This window comes from Nerophis ophidion, linkage group LG07 (assembly GCF_033978795.1).
Source record: "Nerophis ophidion isolate RoL-2023_Sa linkage group LG07, RoL_Noph_v1.0, whole genome shotgun sequence".
Lineage (NCBI taxonomy): Eukaryota > Metazoa > Chordata > Actinopteri > Syngnathiformes > Syngnathidae > Nerophis > Nerophis ophidion.
The window spans coordinates 67,933,298-67,948,989 of NC_084617.1; the positions used below are offsets into that span (position 1 = coordinate 67,933,298).

The window sequence follows — 15,692 nt, forward strand, 5'->3', positions numbered from 1 at the left end:
AGACTGTAAGGGGAAAGTAAAAAATTGCACACAGACTTAAAGTTTTAGTTAGGCTTACAGAAAGAGTCAACAATCTAAATATTTTAAGTGCCAACATTGTACAATCATGTTTGAAACATCTTTCTGTCGGTCATTCGGACCGGCGCAAATAGCAAAACTGTCCTAGATGTGAGCCCTTAAACAATGTTGTCGTATTTCTAGCTTCGGTGATTGGCGGTCGCGAGTCCCTTCGACGGCCGCGTGGAAGTACTGATGGAGAAGAACGGCTCCCTGGTGTGGGGGACTGTGTTGCGGCGAGGGCTGGGGAACCATGGAGGCCATGGTGGTCTGCAGACAGCTGGGCCTTGGCTTTGCCAGCAATGCTTTCCAGGTATGTAAAGGGGGGGAAGTTGTTCCTAGTATAGACAAAAGTTCTCTTAACTTGAGAAGGATGGAGAGGTTGAAAGCAGGGTCCCTCAACCAAGAACAAGAAAAACCAATATCAGCTATTGCTGAAAAATTACCTAAAGAGACCTACTAAAAATGAGATTTTCTTATTTAAACTGTCATACTTGATCATTTCGCGATATTGCCATATTTTTGCTGAAAGGATTTAGTAGAGAACATCGACGATAAAGTTTGCAACTTTTGGTCAGATGCTCCTGTTGTGGCTGGCAGCATCGACGAGCAAAACCTTCTCTCATTGTAAATTAACCACTCAACAGACACAATAAGGAAACGTTAAGATGCAAAGACTTAAGTCAACTTGACCATCATCTATGTAGTTAAGAGTTTCGTGCAGCGCTTGCAATTGGTTGAATGCACGATGCGCACCCTTAACCCCTTAGTAAAAATGTGTGTTTCCACATTTAGATAGATAGATAGATAGTACTTTATTGATTCCTTCAGGATAGTTCCTTCAGGAAAATTTAAATTCCAGCAGCAGTGTACAGAGTTGAGATCAATTTAAATAAAAGTAAAAAGTAAATAATGGGGGTTTAAATGGAAACAAAATAGAGAAATATTGCAATAAGAATAAAAACTAACAAGCAACAATGGGAATAAAAATATAACAGTAAAATAAGAATATAAAAAGACAAAGTAGGCAGTAGTGACCATGTTATGAAAAAGTATTGCACTGTTATTGTTTTGCATCCCCGGTCATCCTTGTACCCCTCGCACCCCAAGCCCCCCCCCCCCCTAGTAACACAATCAGCAGATAAGGGATTTTCCTAGTAAATGTGTCTAATAACATCTGAATCGCTCCCACTGCCCTCGTCTTTTTTTTTTCAGTCCTTCACTCTCACTTTCCTCATCCACGAATCTTTCATCCTCGCTCAAATTAATGGGGAAACCTTCGCTTTCTCAGTCCGAATCGCTCTCGCTGCTGGTGGCCATGATTGTAAACAATGTTCAGATGTGAGGAGCTCCACAACCCGTGACGTCACGCGCATATCGTCTGCTACTTCCGGTACAGGCAGGGCCTTTTCATTAGCGACCAAAAGTTGCGAATTATTGTCGATGTTCTCTACTAAATCCTTTCAGCAAAATATGGCAATATCGCGAAATTATCAAGTCTGACCCATAGAATGGACCTGCTATCCCCGTTTAAATAAGAAAATCTCATTTCAGTAGGCCTTTTAAGAGTTTTGTGCAGTGCCTGCAATTGGTTGAATGCACAATGCGCACCCTTAACTCCTCGGTAAAAATTAGTGTTCTATTTCTATTTTATGGTTTAATCTACCATGTTGGCTTTGGTTAAGATTGATTTTGGCTATGGTGTCATTTTGATAATTGTTTATTATAAATGTAATAATTGAATGAGGATAAATGACTGTGTCGTGGCAGTTGCGGATTTCACCAATGTGACGGTTTGCGGAAGCAGTCCATTGCTTTTCCTCACGTGTTTAATGGTGAACTGTCAACATGAGAATGCTGAACAGGAAGTGCTTAAAGTTGAATGGCTTTGTAAAAACACCCAAAGTCTAAGCTTGTTGTGTTCTTCTTGATGTTTTTTTTAAACTGCACAAATTTGTAGTAGTTTGAGGATTTATTTGTAATATGTACATTTGAGAAATGTTTTTGTTCTATGTATGGCCAAAGTAAAACAATCGGAAGTTGTGTTTTTATTGAAACGTTTGGTAACACTTTAGTATGGGGAACATATTCTAAGTAACTAAGACTTAATTTAGAGTTATTTGGTTAGTACAGTGTTTTTCAACCTTTTTTGAGCCAATGCAGATTTTTTCCATTGAAAAAATATGGAGGCACACCATTAGCAGAAATCATTAAAAAACGAAACTCAGTTGACAGTAAAAAGTCCCAATTGTTGGATATGACTTTAAAGCATCACAATGACTATAGCTCTTGTCTCAAAGTAGGTGTACTGTCACCACCTGTCACATCACTCCTAGACTTGTTTAGAGTTTTTTGCTGTCTTCCTGTGTGTAGTGTTTCACTTCTTGTCTTGCGCTCTTATTTTGGTGTTTTTTTTCTCTTTTTTTGGTAATTTCCTTTAGCGGTGTCATGTCTTCCTTTGAGAATATTTCAGTTGTTTTTATCCTTCTTTGCGGGGACATTGTTGATCGTCATGTCATGTCGGGATGTACTTTGTGGACGCCGTCTGCTCCTCACGCTGTAAGTCTTTGCTGTCGTCCAGCATTCTGTTTTTTGTGTACTTTGTAGCCAGTTGGGTTTTAGTTTCGTTCTGCATAGCCTTTCCTAAACTTCAATGCCTTTTCTTAGTGGCACTCGCCTTTTGTTTATTTTTGGTTTAAGCATTAGATACCTTTTTACCTGCACCCTGCCTTCCGCTGTTTGCCTCATCTACAAAGCAATTAGCTACCAGCCGGTATGGCTCTAGACAGCACCAACACTCAACAACAAAACATAATTTGCAGACTATAATTACTGGTTTGCACAAAATATTTTTAACCCAAATAGGTGAAATTAGACCATCTCCCGCGGCACATCAGACTCTATCTCACGGCACAGTGGTTGAAAAACACTGGGTTAGGGTTAGGCTTAGAGGGTTAGGGTTTGGGTTGTTGTATAATAAGACCATGCAGAATAAGGCATTAATAAGTACTTAATAATCACTAATTAAGAACCAATATGTTACTAATTTGCATGTTAATAAGCAGCTCATTAATGGTGAATATGGGGAACATAAGTGTTACCAAAAGTTTTTCTAGGTGGGACCAGTTTTTCCTCCATGCAGCCCCTGAGTTTAAATGCTGTGTTGGATGATGCTAAAGAGAAACCACAGCGCACTCCAGTGGCCAGACGCAGCATGTAGATTCTACTACCAGAAGGTTCCATGTTTAAATGTTAAACAATGTTTACTATTAAATACGGCTTTCGTTTTATTAAGGGGATTTGAGTTTGACAAAACGCATGCTTTAGCGACCTGACTTTTATGCAAATGCTCTGGTTAAATTTCCAAAGAGTAGACAGAAAAACATCTAAACTCATCCTCAAAGTCAAACTCGGGAAAATTAAACAAGAAATTGTAGACATGTAGAGGCAGAAATGACATGCTGTCATGTAAATAAAGTGAAAAAAACAAAACAGATAAGGATTTTTTTTTTTAAAAAGAACAAGGTGAAGACATACTATAGGCGCAGTAAACAAAATAACATTGTTTATGCCAGAGTTTTGCAACATTTTCTGAGCCAAGGCACGTGTTTTTCATTGAAAAAATCCAGAGGCACACCCCCAGCAGAAATCATTAAAAAAAAAATGAAACTCAGTAGCCAAGATTGACAATAAAAAGTAATTCTCGCAATTCTTGGATATTAATTTAAATCATAACCAAGGATGCATTACTATAGCTCTTGTCTCAAAGTAGGTGTGCTGTCACCAGTGTCAGACTTGCCTCTGACAGTTTGTTTATGTTGTAGTTTTTTCCTCTGTGTTTGTAGTATTTCCTGTCAGCGCTCTTATTTTGTTGGTTTCCTGTCTTTCTCCCTGAGCGCTGTTTCCCCTCAGTTGCGGCTGATTGGCACCTGGCCACACCTGGTGTCAATCAGCCCGTTCCTATTTTTACCTGCTTTTGTCCTCCAGTCAGTGCTGGATTATTGTCGCTTCTGGATTGTCGCTCGTGTCGTGTCTTTGCAGCGTAGCAGTAAGCTATATTTCGGTAGCTGTTTGTAGCTTACTGTTTTTTGTTCCCGGCTTCCAGTTTGTTTTCATACTACAAGTAACGACTTCTGGTTCCTGCTCGTTATCTTCTAGCTCCCATGCTAGCTCTTTCAGTTTCGTGCGCGCCTTTTGTTAGTTCCCTTTTTGTACTTGTCTGAGTACTTTAATGAATCATATTTCCTTACTCAATGCCAGCCTCCTTCTCTGCATCTTGGGGTTCGTCACCAACAAACTCTTGACAACCAGCTGTCACATCACGTCATTAATTATTTTGAATTTCTTGCTGTTTTTCTGTGTGTAGTGTTTTAGTTCTTGTCTTGCAACTTTTCCTGTTTTGTTGGTATTTTCCTTTTGCAGTTTCATGTCTTACTTGAACGCTATTCCCCGCACCTGCTTTGTTTTCGCAATCAAGACCATTTAAGTTGTTGCTATCCTTCTTTGTGGGGACATTGTTGATTTTCATATCATGTTCGGATGTACTTTGTGGACGCCGTCTGCTCCACACGCTGTAAGTCTTTGCTGTCGTCCAGCATTCTGTTTTTTGTTTACTCAGTAGCCAGTTAGGTTTTAGTTTCGTTCTGCATAGCCTTCCCTAAGATTCAATGCATTTTCTTAGGGGCACTCACCCTTTGTTTATTTTTGTTCTAAGCATTAGAATAGAAAATAATAGAATAGAAAGTACTTTATTGATCCCGGGGGAAATTCAGCACCACAGTTTGCTCACAATGAACAATAAACACTTAAGTTTTTTTTACATGTGAATTATATAAATACAGTCTCCAGCCAGGTACACTGAGTTAAAGTAGAAGCGGGTCAAAGGTCACAAACACCCAACATGTTGTTACAAACTGATTCTTATACAGCATTATTCACATGTGAATAGTATAAATAGTCTATTATACAGCATTATTCACATGTGAATAATATGAATACAGTCTATCATACAGCATTATTCACATGTGAATAATGTAAATACAGTCTATTATACAGCATTATTCACATGTGAATAATATAAATACAGTTTATTATACAGCATTATTCACATGTGAATAATATAAATACAGTCTATTATACAGCATTATTCACATGTGAATAATATAAATACAGTTTATTATACAGCATTTTTCGCATGTGAATAATATAAATACAGTCTATTCTACAGTATTATTTACATCTGAATTATATAAATACAGTTTATTATACAGCATTATTCACATGTGAATGATATAAATACAGTCTATTATACAGCATTATTCACATGTGAATAATATAAATACAGTCTATTATACAGCATTATTCACATGTGAATAATATAAATACAGTCTATTATATAGCATTATTCACAGTTGAATAGTATAAATACAGTCTATTATATAGCATTATTCACATGTGAATAATATAAATACAGTGTATTATACAGTGATTATTCACATGTGAATAATATAAATACAGTCTGTTATACAGTATTATTTACATCTGAATTATATAAATACAGTTTATTATACAGCATTATTCACATGTGAATAATATAAATACAGTCTATTATACAGCATTATTCACATGTGAATAATATAAATACAGTCTATTATACAGCATTATTCACATGTGAATAATATAAATACAGTCTATTATACAGCATTATTCACATGTGAATAATATAAATACAGTCTATTATACAGCATTATTCACATGTGAATAATATAAATACAGTCTATTATACAGCATTATTCACATGTGAATAATATAAATACAGTCTATTATACATGAATAATGGGAATAAATACAGTCTATTACACAGGATTATTTACGTGTGAATAATATAAATACAGTCTATAATACAGCCACATGTGAATAATATAAATACAGTCTATTATACAGCATTATTCACATTTAAATAATATAAATACAGTCTATTATACAGCATTATTCACATGTGAATAACAAGTGTCCAAGGAGAAGGCCAACATTAACCTCTTATGAAAATCAATAATAAAAGTCTCTCTGGTCACTTAAGTGAAGAACAAAGTCAACTAAAGATGGATGGCATGATGCTGATGTCTTGTGTTAAATGTGTTGTCAACAGGAGGCGTGGTACTGGCAGGGCGAGGTGAGTGCAGACAGCGTGGTGATGAGTGGCGTCCGCTGCTCCGGTACTGAGATGTCGCTGTCCCACTGCCTGCACCATGGGGACCACCTCACTTGTCCCAAGGGGACCGCACACAACGCTGCCGGAGTTTCCTGCTCGGAGAGTGAGTTGGCTGACTCAGCTATACAATCACGTCGGTGACTATACGAGCTGAAAAAAAAGGGACAAGCGGTAAAAAATGGACGGATGGATGTTGTATACTATTGTAAACAACCACCTGCGACGTCTTCATGCCGTTGCACTGCGGCGCTAGCAGAGCTGACAACTCAACAACTTTCCGACTAAACTCAAAAATATCCTGGATTGTGATGTTCTTTTTTTTTTAATGCTGTAACGATTAGGTCGATAAATAATCTCCTTATTAAGAAAAAATACCACGCTGAATAATACTTTGTGGTTAGAGTGTGTCAGGTTCAAACACTGATGACATCTATTAAACAGTCAAGAAGCAAGGAATCATGCAGAAACAGAGTTAAATATAGCTAATGAGGAGAACGCATGGAGCTGCACACTTAGTCGCAGTCTCGCCCTACGCTCTAAGGTTCAGCTCCCGCCTCCCACTATTATTCAGGAGTTCCACAGTCAACATCACTGAGGCCGCCTCTAAAAGGAGTGGTCCACATATATTATGCAAAGCAGGTCCAGGACGCACAATACGTGACATAATGTGCTGGGGCCTTAAGATTTCGCCTTGTCTCTGCTTCGTCTGTGTGCTGTAGTCTTATCTTCGTTGAGGTCCTTGGCTGTTAGCGGCCTTGTGATTTCGCCTTGTCTCTGCTTCGTCTGCCTGCTGTCATCTTATCTTCGTTGAGGTCTTTGAAGCCCTTGGCTGTTAGCGGGCTAACACAAAGATAACATCTGCAGCTGAGGCCACCCAACAGACAATAAGTTTTTGTCCTTGCACAGATAGAAAAAGTACAGCTTACGCACAATAGCTAATAACTATAGCAACATACTTTAAGCCTACCGAAGTTGTGTGAGAATTTATATACATGATTATTCTAACATGATGACATCTATTAAGCAGACGAGAAGCAAGGAATCATGCAGATACAGAGTTAAATTTTGCTCAATTGAGGACACACGTTTTTTGATCCAAACTACGTTCTAAAGTCTAGCCCACGTGCTTCCTCTATTTATTTGGGAGATTCCTGGTTGCATCACTGAAGCTGTTGCTGAGGGGAAGGGGTAATCTCCACAGCTCCAGTTAGAGTGTCCGGTCTGAGATTGGTAAACCGAGTCATACCAAAAACTATAAAATCGGGACCCATTCATACTTGCCAACCTTGGGACCTCCTGATCCGGGAGATGGGGGGGGGGGGGGTTTGGTGGTAGCGGGGGTGTATATTGTAGCGTCCCGGAAGAGTTAGTGCTGCAAGGGGGTTCTGGGTATTTGTTCTGTTGTCTTTATGTTGTGTTACGGTGCGGAAGTTCTCCCGAAATGTGTTTTGTCATTCTTGTTTGGTGAGGGTTCAGAGTGTGGTGCATATTTTTAACAGTGTTAAAGTTGTTTAGTATGACCTGTATGCCTGTTGACCAAGTATGCCTTGCATTCACTTAAGTGTGTGTAAAAGTTGCATATATTATGTGACTGGAGGAAAAGTGGAGGTGACGGCAGGTGAGAGAGGATGTTTAAGGCAGTGCCTAAAGGCACGCCCCCAATATTGTTGTCCGGGTGGAAATTTGGGGAAATTCGGGAGAAAGGTTGCTCCGGGGGATTTTCGGGAGGGGCACTGAAATTTAGGAGTGTCCCGGAAAAATCGGGAGGGTTGGCAAGTACGGACCCATTACCTCCCTGCTTTGCACTCAGCATCAAGGGTTGGAATTGGGGGTCAGATCACCAAAAATGGTTCCCGGGCGCGGCCACCGCTGCTGCTCACTGCTCCCCTCACCTCCCAGGGGGTGATCAAGGGCGATGGGTCAATTGCAGAGAATAATTTCGCCTCACCTCGCGTGTGTGTGTGTGTGTCTGACAATCATTGGTACTTTGGTGCAAACTTTTTGTCAACATGCAGCAGCCGTCTTCTCACTCGCCTTCTTCGCTTTCTCATCCAATTACCAGTCCAGCCTGTACACATTCACAGCCTCACAGACAGTCAGAAATTGTAGAAGTTCAAGCCTTAACCGCGAGCTCGCAACAGAGTATTAAGTCACACGTTTTTCTCGCGAAACCTTTCTTTTTTTCCTGTGGCTTTTCCTGTTTATATAGTTTCCCAGAAATCTCAGGTTTTATTTATCGTCGTTGAAAAAAAAAAAAAGAAATCCTCCGCAGTTGTGTTGCAATAGTGACGATATGTAAGCTGCAACCTCAGCCATCTGGCTCGTGATGGGTGTTGTGCAGTCGGCTCCCCCAACATTGCAAAACACCAACTCTTGGCAGATGTGCTGCATTGTAAGTGCAACTAAACTAAAGCATTCCAAAGAGTTTGATAAGTGTTTCAAACTGAACACTGACAACATTCTTCTTCAAAGTTTCATAGAATTGGTCTTGCAGGTTTTGTGTAATCCTGTTACACAGTAACAAGGATCAGAACAGGTTCTCTAGATTGGCAATTCTTGAAACTTTTTGTACTGGATTTTATTGTTCAGTTTTTATCAATTGTGTTGCTTGTAGGATATATATATATATATATATATATATATATATATATATATATATATATATATATATATATATATATACATATATATATATATATATATATATATATATATATATATATATATATATATATATATATATATATATATATATATATATATATATATATATATATACATATATATATATACATATATATGAGTACAAGCCAAACGTTTGGTCACATTTCAAAAGGTAGTCACCTGAAATGGTTTTCACTTCACAGGTGTGCTTGAAGCTCATGGAGAGAATGCCTAGAGTGTGCAAAGCAGTAATCAGAGCAAAAGGTGGCTATTTTGAAGAAACCAGAAACAAAACAAGTTTTCAGTTATTTCACCTTTTTTTGTTAAGTACATAACTCCACATGTGTTCAGTCACAGTTTTGTGAAAATCTACAATGTAAATAGTCATGAATATAAAGAAAACACATTGAATGATAAAGGTGTGCCCAAACGTTTGGCCTGTACTGTATATATATATTTCGAAGAAGGCGAGTGAGAAGACGGCTGCTGCATGTTGACAAAAAGTTTGCAGCGATTAAAGTTAAAGTACCAATGATTGTCACACACGCACACACACACACACACACACACACACACACACACACACACACACACACACGCGAGGTGAGGCGAAATTATTCTCTGCATTTGACCCATCGCCCTTGATCACCCCCTGGGAGGTGAGGGGAGCAGTGAGCAGCAGCGGTGTTCGCGCGCCGGGAACCATTTTTGGTGATTTTACCCCCAATTCCAACCCTTGATGCTGAGTGCCAAGCAGGGAGTTAATAGGTCTGTACTTGCCAAACCTCCCGATTTTCCCGGGACACTCCTAAATTTCAGTGCCCCTCCCGAAAATCCCCCGGAGCAACCTTTCTCCCGAATTTCCCCAGATTTCCACCCGGACAACAATATTGGGGGCGTGCCTTTAGGCACTTTCTTAAACATCCTCTCTCACCTGCCGTCACCTCCACTTTTCCTCCAGTCACATAATATATGCAACTTTTACACACACTTAAGTGAATGCAAGGCATACTTGGTCAACAGCCATACAGGTCATACTAAACAACTTTAACACTGTTAAAAATATGCACCACACTGTGAACCCTCACCAAACAAGAATGTGTGTGTGTGTGTATGCATGTATACGTAATCTCCATCCATTTTCTACCGCTTGTATATATATATATATGTATATATATATATATATATATATATATATATATATATATATATATATATATATATATATCTATATATAGACTTGTCCAGGGTGTACACCACCTTCCGCCCGATTGTAGCTGAGATAGGCACCAGCGACCCCAAATGGAATAAGCGGTACAGAAACCTTGAATATATATGTGTACACATATATATATATATATATATATATATATATATATATATATATATATAATGTGTGTGTGTGTATGCATGTATGCATGTATACGTAATCTCCATCCATCCATCCATTTTCTACCGCTTGTATATATATATGTGTATGTATGTGTGGGAAAAATCACAAGACTACTTCATCTCTACAGAACTGTTTCATGAGGGGTTCCCTCAATCATCAGGAGATTTTAATGGAAGCATTCACATACAATGGTTTATATAGGACACAGAGTGGGTGGGTACAGGCAGGCGTAGGGGCGTGGTGATTGGCTCATGTGTTACCTAGGAGGTGTTTTCGTCTGTGACGGCATGCTGGTATAATTTCACTTCGCTTGTTGAGGGATGAAAGGTCTGGGTGATATATAATAAACAGTTTCTCTTTTAAGCATAGGTTGCAACAGTGGTAATAAATTGATTCCTGCTGATATCGTATAAGATCAACTTTGGTATCGGCCAATGTGCGAGGTCCCCAGTGTGGGGTGTGGGAAAATTGCATGGAGACACCTTGAGTGGCTTGAAAATGTGGTAGAAATGATACGAGGTGACGGTTCTTCCTCCACACAGCGGCTCCTGACCTGGTGCTGAACCCCCAGGCGGTGGAGCAGACCACCTACATGGAGGACAGGCCCATGTTCATGCTGCAGTGTGCGTACGAGGAGAACTGCCTCTCCTCCTCCTCCAAAGAGATGCCCGCCAACTCCTACCGCCGGCTGCTGCGCTTCTCCTCGCAGATCCACAACAACGGCCACTCCGACTTCCGGCCCAAAATCGGCCGCCACGCCTGGGTGTGGCACGACTGCCACAGGTCAGCCGCGAACGACACGTCTCCTTTTTTTTTCTGTTTTATGGCAGCACATGTTTCTTTTTGACTTTGTTTAAAAAAAGTTTTATTGCTCTTCCCCACTTTCCAAAGTCCTTGCCTGGTGGGTCTGCCAAGCAGCAAACATTATCTATCATGCCTCTGAGTGGATCTCAGTTTGGACGTAGTAGCTGCAAACATGATGTTCTGCCTCGTTGTTGACAACTAGAGATGTCCGATATTATCGGCCGATAAACGCTTTAGAATGTAATATCGGAAAATGTCGGTATCGGTTTCAAAAACCAAAATTTATGACTTGTACACGGACAAAGTGAGAAGTACAGAGCGCCAATAAACCTTACAGGCACTGCCTTTGCGTGCCGACCCAGTCAAATAATATCTATGGCTTTTCACACACACGTGAATGCAGGGCATACTTGGTCAACAGCCATACATGTCTGACTGAGGGTGGCCGTATAAACAACTTTAACACTGTTACGAATATGCGCCACACTGTGAACCCACACCAAACAACAATGATAAAACACATTTCGGGAGAACATCCGCACCGTAACACAACATTAACACAACAGAACAAATAACCAGAACCCCTTGCAGCACTAACTCTAACCAGAACCCCACCCACCTCAACCTTTTCCATAACTTGAGTTGATTTATTTTGGAAAACCTTGTTGCATTGTTTAATGCATCCAGCGGGGCATCACAACAAAATTAGGCATAATACCCACAACTGTATATATCGGTATCGGTTGATATTGGAATCGGTATACTTGGTCAACAGCCATACAGGTCAGACTGAGGGTGGCCGTATAAACAACTTTAACACCTTTACAAATATGAGCCACACTGTGAACCCACACCAAACAAGAATGACAAAACACATTTCGGGAGAACATCCGCACCGTAACACAACATTAACACAACGGAACAAATAACCAGAACCCCTTGCAGCACTAACTCTAACCAGAAACCCCCCCAACTCAACCCCACCCAGCTCAACCTTTTACATAACTTGAGTTGATTTATTTTGGAAAACCTTGTTGCATTGTTTAATGCATCCAGCGGGGCATCACAACAAAATTAGGCATAATACCCACAACTGTATATATCGGTATCGGTTGATATCGGAATCGGTATACCTGGTGAACAGCCATACAGGTCACACACAGGGTGGGCGTATAAACAATTTTAATACTGTTAGAAATATGCGCCACACTTTGAACCCACACCAAACAAGAATGATAAAACACATTTCGGGAGAACATCCGCACCGTAACACAACAGAACAAATACCCAGAACCCCTTGCAGCACTAACTATAACCACAAAAAACCCCGTCAACCTCAACCCCCTCATCCTCTCTCCGGGAGAGCATGTCCCAAATTCCAAGCTGCTGTTTTGAAGCATGTTAAAAATAATAATGCACTCTGTGACTTCAATAATAAATATGGCAGTGCCAGGTTGGCATTTTTTTCCCATAACATGAGTTGATTTATTTTGGAAAACCTTGTTACATTGTTTAATGCATCCAGCGGGGCATCACAACAAAATTAGGCATAATAATGTGTTCATTCCACAACTTTATATATCGGTATCGGTTGATATCGGAATCAATATACTTGGTTAACAGCCATACAGGTCAGACTGAGGGTGGCCATATAAAATACTTTAACACTGTTACGAATATGCGCCACACTGTAAACCCACACCAAACAACAATGATAAAACACATTTCGGGAGAACATCCGCACCGTAACACAACATTAACACAACAGAACAAATAACCAGAATCCCTTGCAGCACTAACTCTAACCAGAACCCCACCCACCTCAACCTTTTACATCACTTGAGTTGATTTATTTTGGAAAACCTTGTTACATTGTTTAATGCATCCAGCGGGGCATCACAACAAAATTAGGCATAATACCCACAACTGTATATATCGGTATACTTGGTCAACAGCCATACAGGTCACACAGAGGGTGGCCGTATAAACAATTTTAACACTGTTACAAATAAGCGCAATAATGTGAACCCACACCAAACAAAAAGGACAAAACACATTTCGGGAGAACATCCTCACCGTAACACAACATAAACACAACAGAACACATACCCAGAACCCCTTGCTGCACTAACTCTAACCAGAAACCCCCACCCACCTCAACCTCCTCATGCTCTCTCCGGGAGAGCATGTCCCATATTCCAAGCTGCAGTTTTGAAGCATGTTAAAAAAAATAACGCACTTTGTGACTTCAATAATAAATATGGCAGTGCCATGTTGGCATTTTTTTTTCCATTACTTGAGTTGATTTATTTTGGAAAACCTTGTTGCATTGTTTAATGCATCCAGCGGGGCATCACAACAAAATTAGGCATAATAATGTGTTCATTCCACAACTTTATATATCGGTATCGGTTGATATCGAAATCAAAATACTTGGTTAACAGCCATACAGGTCTGACTGAGGGTGGCCATATAAAATACTTTAACACTGTTACGAAATTGCGCCACACTGTGAACCCACACCAAACAACAATGATAAAACACATTTCGGTAGAACATCCGCACCGTAACACAACATTAACACAACAGAACAAATAACCAGAACCCCTTGCACCACTCACTCTAACCAGAACCCCACCCACCTCAACCTTTTACATAACTTGAGTTGATTTATTTTGGAAAACCTTGTTGCATTGTTTAATGCATCCAGCGGGGCATCACAACAAAATTAGGCATAATACCCACAACTGTATATATCGGTATCGGTTGATATCGGAATCGGTATACTTGGTCAACAGCCATACAGGTCACACAGAGGATGGCCGTATAAACAATTTTAACACTGTTACAAATAAGCGCAATAATGTGAACCCACACCAAACAAAAAGGTCAAAACACATTTCGGGAGAACATCCTCACTGTAACACAACATAAACACAACAGAACAAATACCCAGAACCCCTTGCAGCACTAACTCTAACCAGAAACCCCCACCCACCTCAACCTCCTCAAGCTCTCTCAGGGAGAGCATGTCCCATATTCCAAGCTGCTGTTTTGAAGCATGTTAAAAAAAATAATGCACTTTGTGACTTCAATAATAAATATGGCAGTGCCATGTTGGCATTTTTTTTTCCATTACTTGAGTTGATTTATTTTGGAAAACATTGTTACATTGTTTCATGCATCCAGCGGGGCATCACAACAAAATTAGTCATAATAATGTGTTCATTCCACGACTGTATATATCGGTATCTGTAATCAAGAGTTGGACAATATCGGAATATCGGCAAAAAAGCCATTATCGGACATCGCTACTAATATTGGTTACGTGATGAGGTGTGTGTTGTGTTGCCAGGCATTACCACAGCATGGAGGTGTTCACCATCTACGACCTCTTCAATCTCAACGGGACTAAAGTGGCAGAAGGACACAAGGCCAGTTTTTGTCTGGAGGACTCGGAGTGTGACGAAGGTGACAAATCTCGACTCGGATGTACTTTTGAAACGTGGTAGATGACAATATATATACTGTATATATATATATATATATATATATATATATATATATACATATATATATATATAGGGTTCCAGGTTCGATTCCCGCTCCCGCCATCCCAGTCACTGCCGTTGTGTCCTTGGGCAAGACACTTCACCCACCTGCTCCCAGTGCCACCCACACTGGTTTAAATGTAACTTAGATATTGGGTTTTCACTATGTAAAGCGCTTTGAGTCACTAGAGAAAAGCGCTATATAAATATAATTCACTTCACTTCATTATAAGTACTTAATCACGATCATCAATTAATCATGACTAATTAAAGGCCTACTGAAATGAGATGTTCTTATTTAAACGGGGATAGCAGGTCCATTTTTATGTGTCATATTTGATCATTTCGCGATATTGCCATATTTTTGCTGAAAGGATTTAGTAGAGAACATCCACGATAAAGTTGGCAACTTTTGGTCGCTAATAAAAAAGCCTTGCCTGTACCGGAAGTAGCAGACGATGTGCGCGTGACGTCACGGGTTGTAGGGCTCCTGACATCCTCACATTGTTTACAATCATGGCCACCAGCAGCGAGAGCGATTCGGACCGAGAAAGCAACGATTTTCCCATTAATTTGAGCGAGCATGAAAGATTTGTGGATGAGGAAAGTGAGAGTGAAGGACTAGAAAAAAAAATGAGAGGGCAGTGGGAGCGATTCATATGTTAATAGACACATTTACTAGGATAATTCTGGAAAATCCCTTATCCGCTTATTGTGTTACTAGTGTTTTAGTGAGATTATATGGTACGTGAAAGTCGGAGTGGTGTGGCCACTGGTGTGGTGATGACAGTGTCTCAGAGGGAAGCCACGTTTCTCGACGAGGCGAAGCAAAGGCAGCCGTTGGGGTCGGTCTGAGCTTTTTTCCCCCCCCCCTCCTTCACGGTGGAAGCATCCCACGTTCGGGGGCGGCCGGTCGGAGGAGGCAAAAGAGTCCACAGCTGCCTCTTTGACAGGTGCACGAGGAACGACGCAAGCTATCCGCTCATGTCTACGGTAAGAGCCGACTTATTAC

General features: G+C 40.2%; 1 protein-coding gene across 1 annotated transcript in view; it reads left to right on the forward strand.

The window, feature by feature from the left end:
* The window catches only part of loxl2b (lysyl oxidase-like 2b), an 84,207-nt gene that overhangs the window by 61,320 nt on the left and 7,195 nt on the right, over window positions 1–15,692 (forward strand). The window contains 5 exon segments of the mRNA XM_061906961.1: window positions 202–288; window positions 290–370; window positions 6,206–6,371; window positions 10,868–11,108; window positions 14,485–14,600. Coding sequence (XP_061762945.1) covers window positions 202–288; window positions 290–370; window positions 6,206–6,371; window positions 10,868–11,108; window positions 14,485–14,600 — 691 coding nt within the window.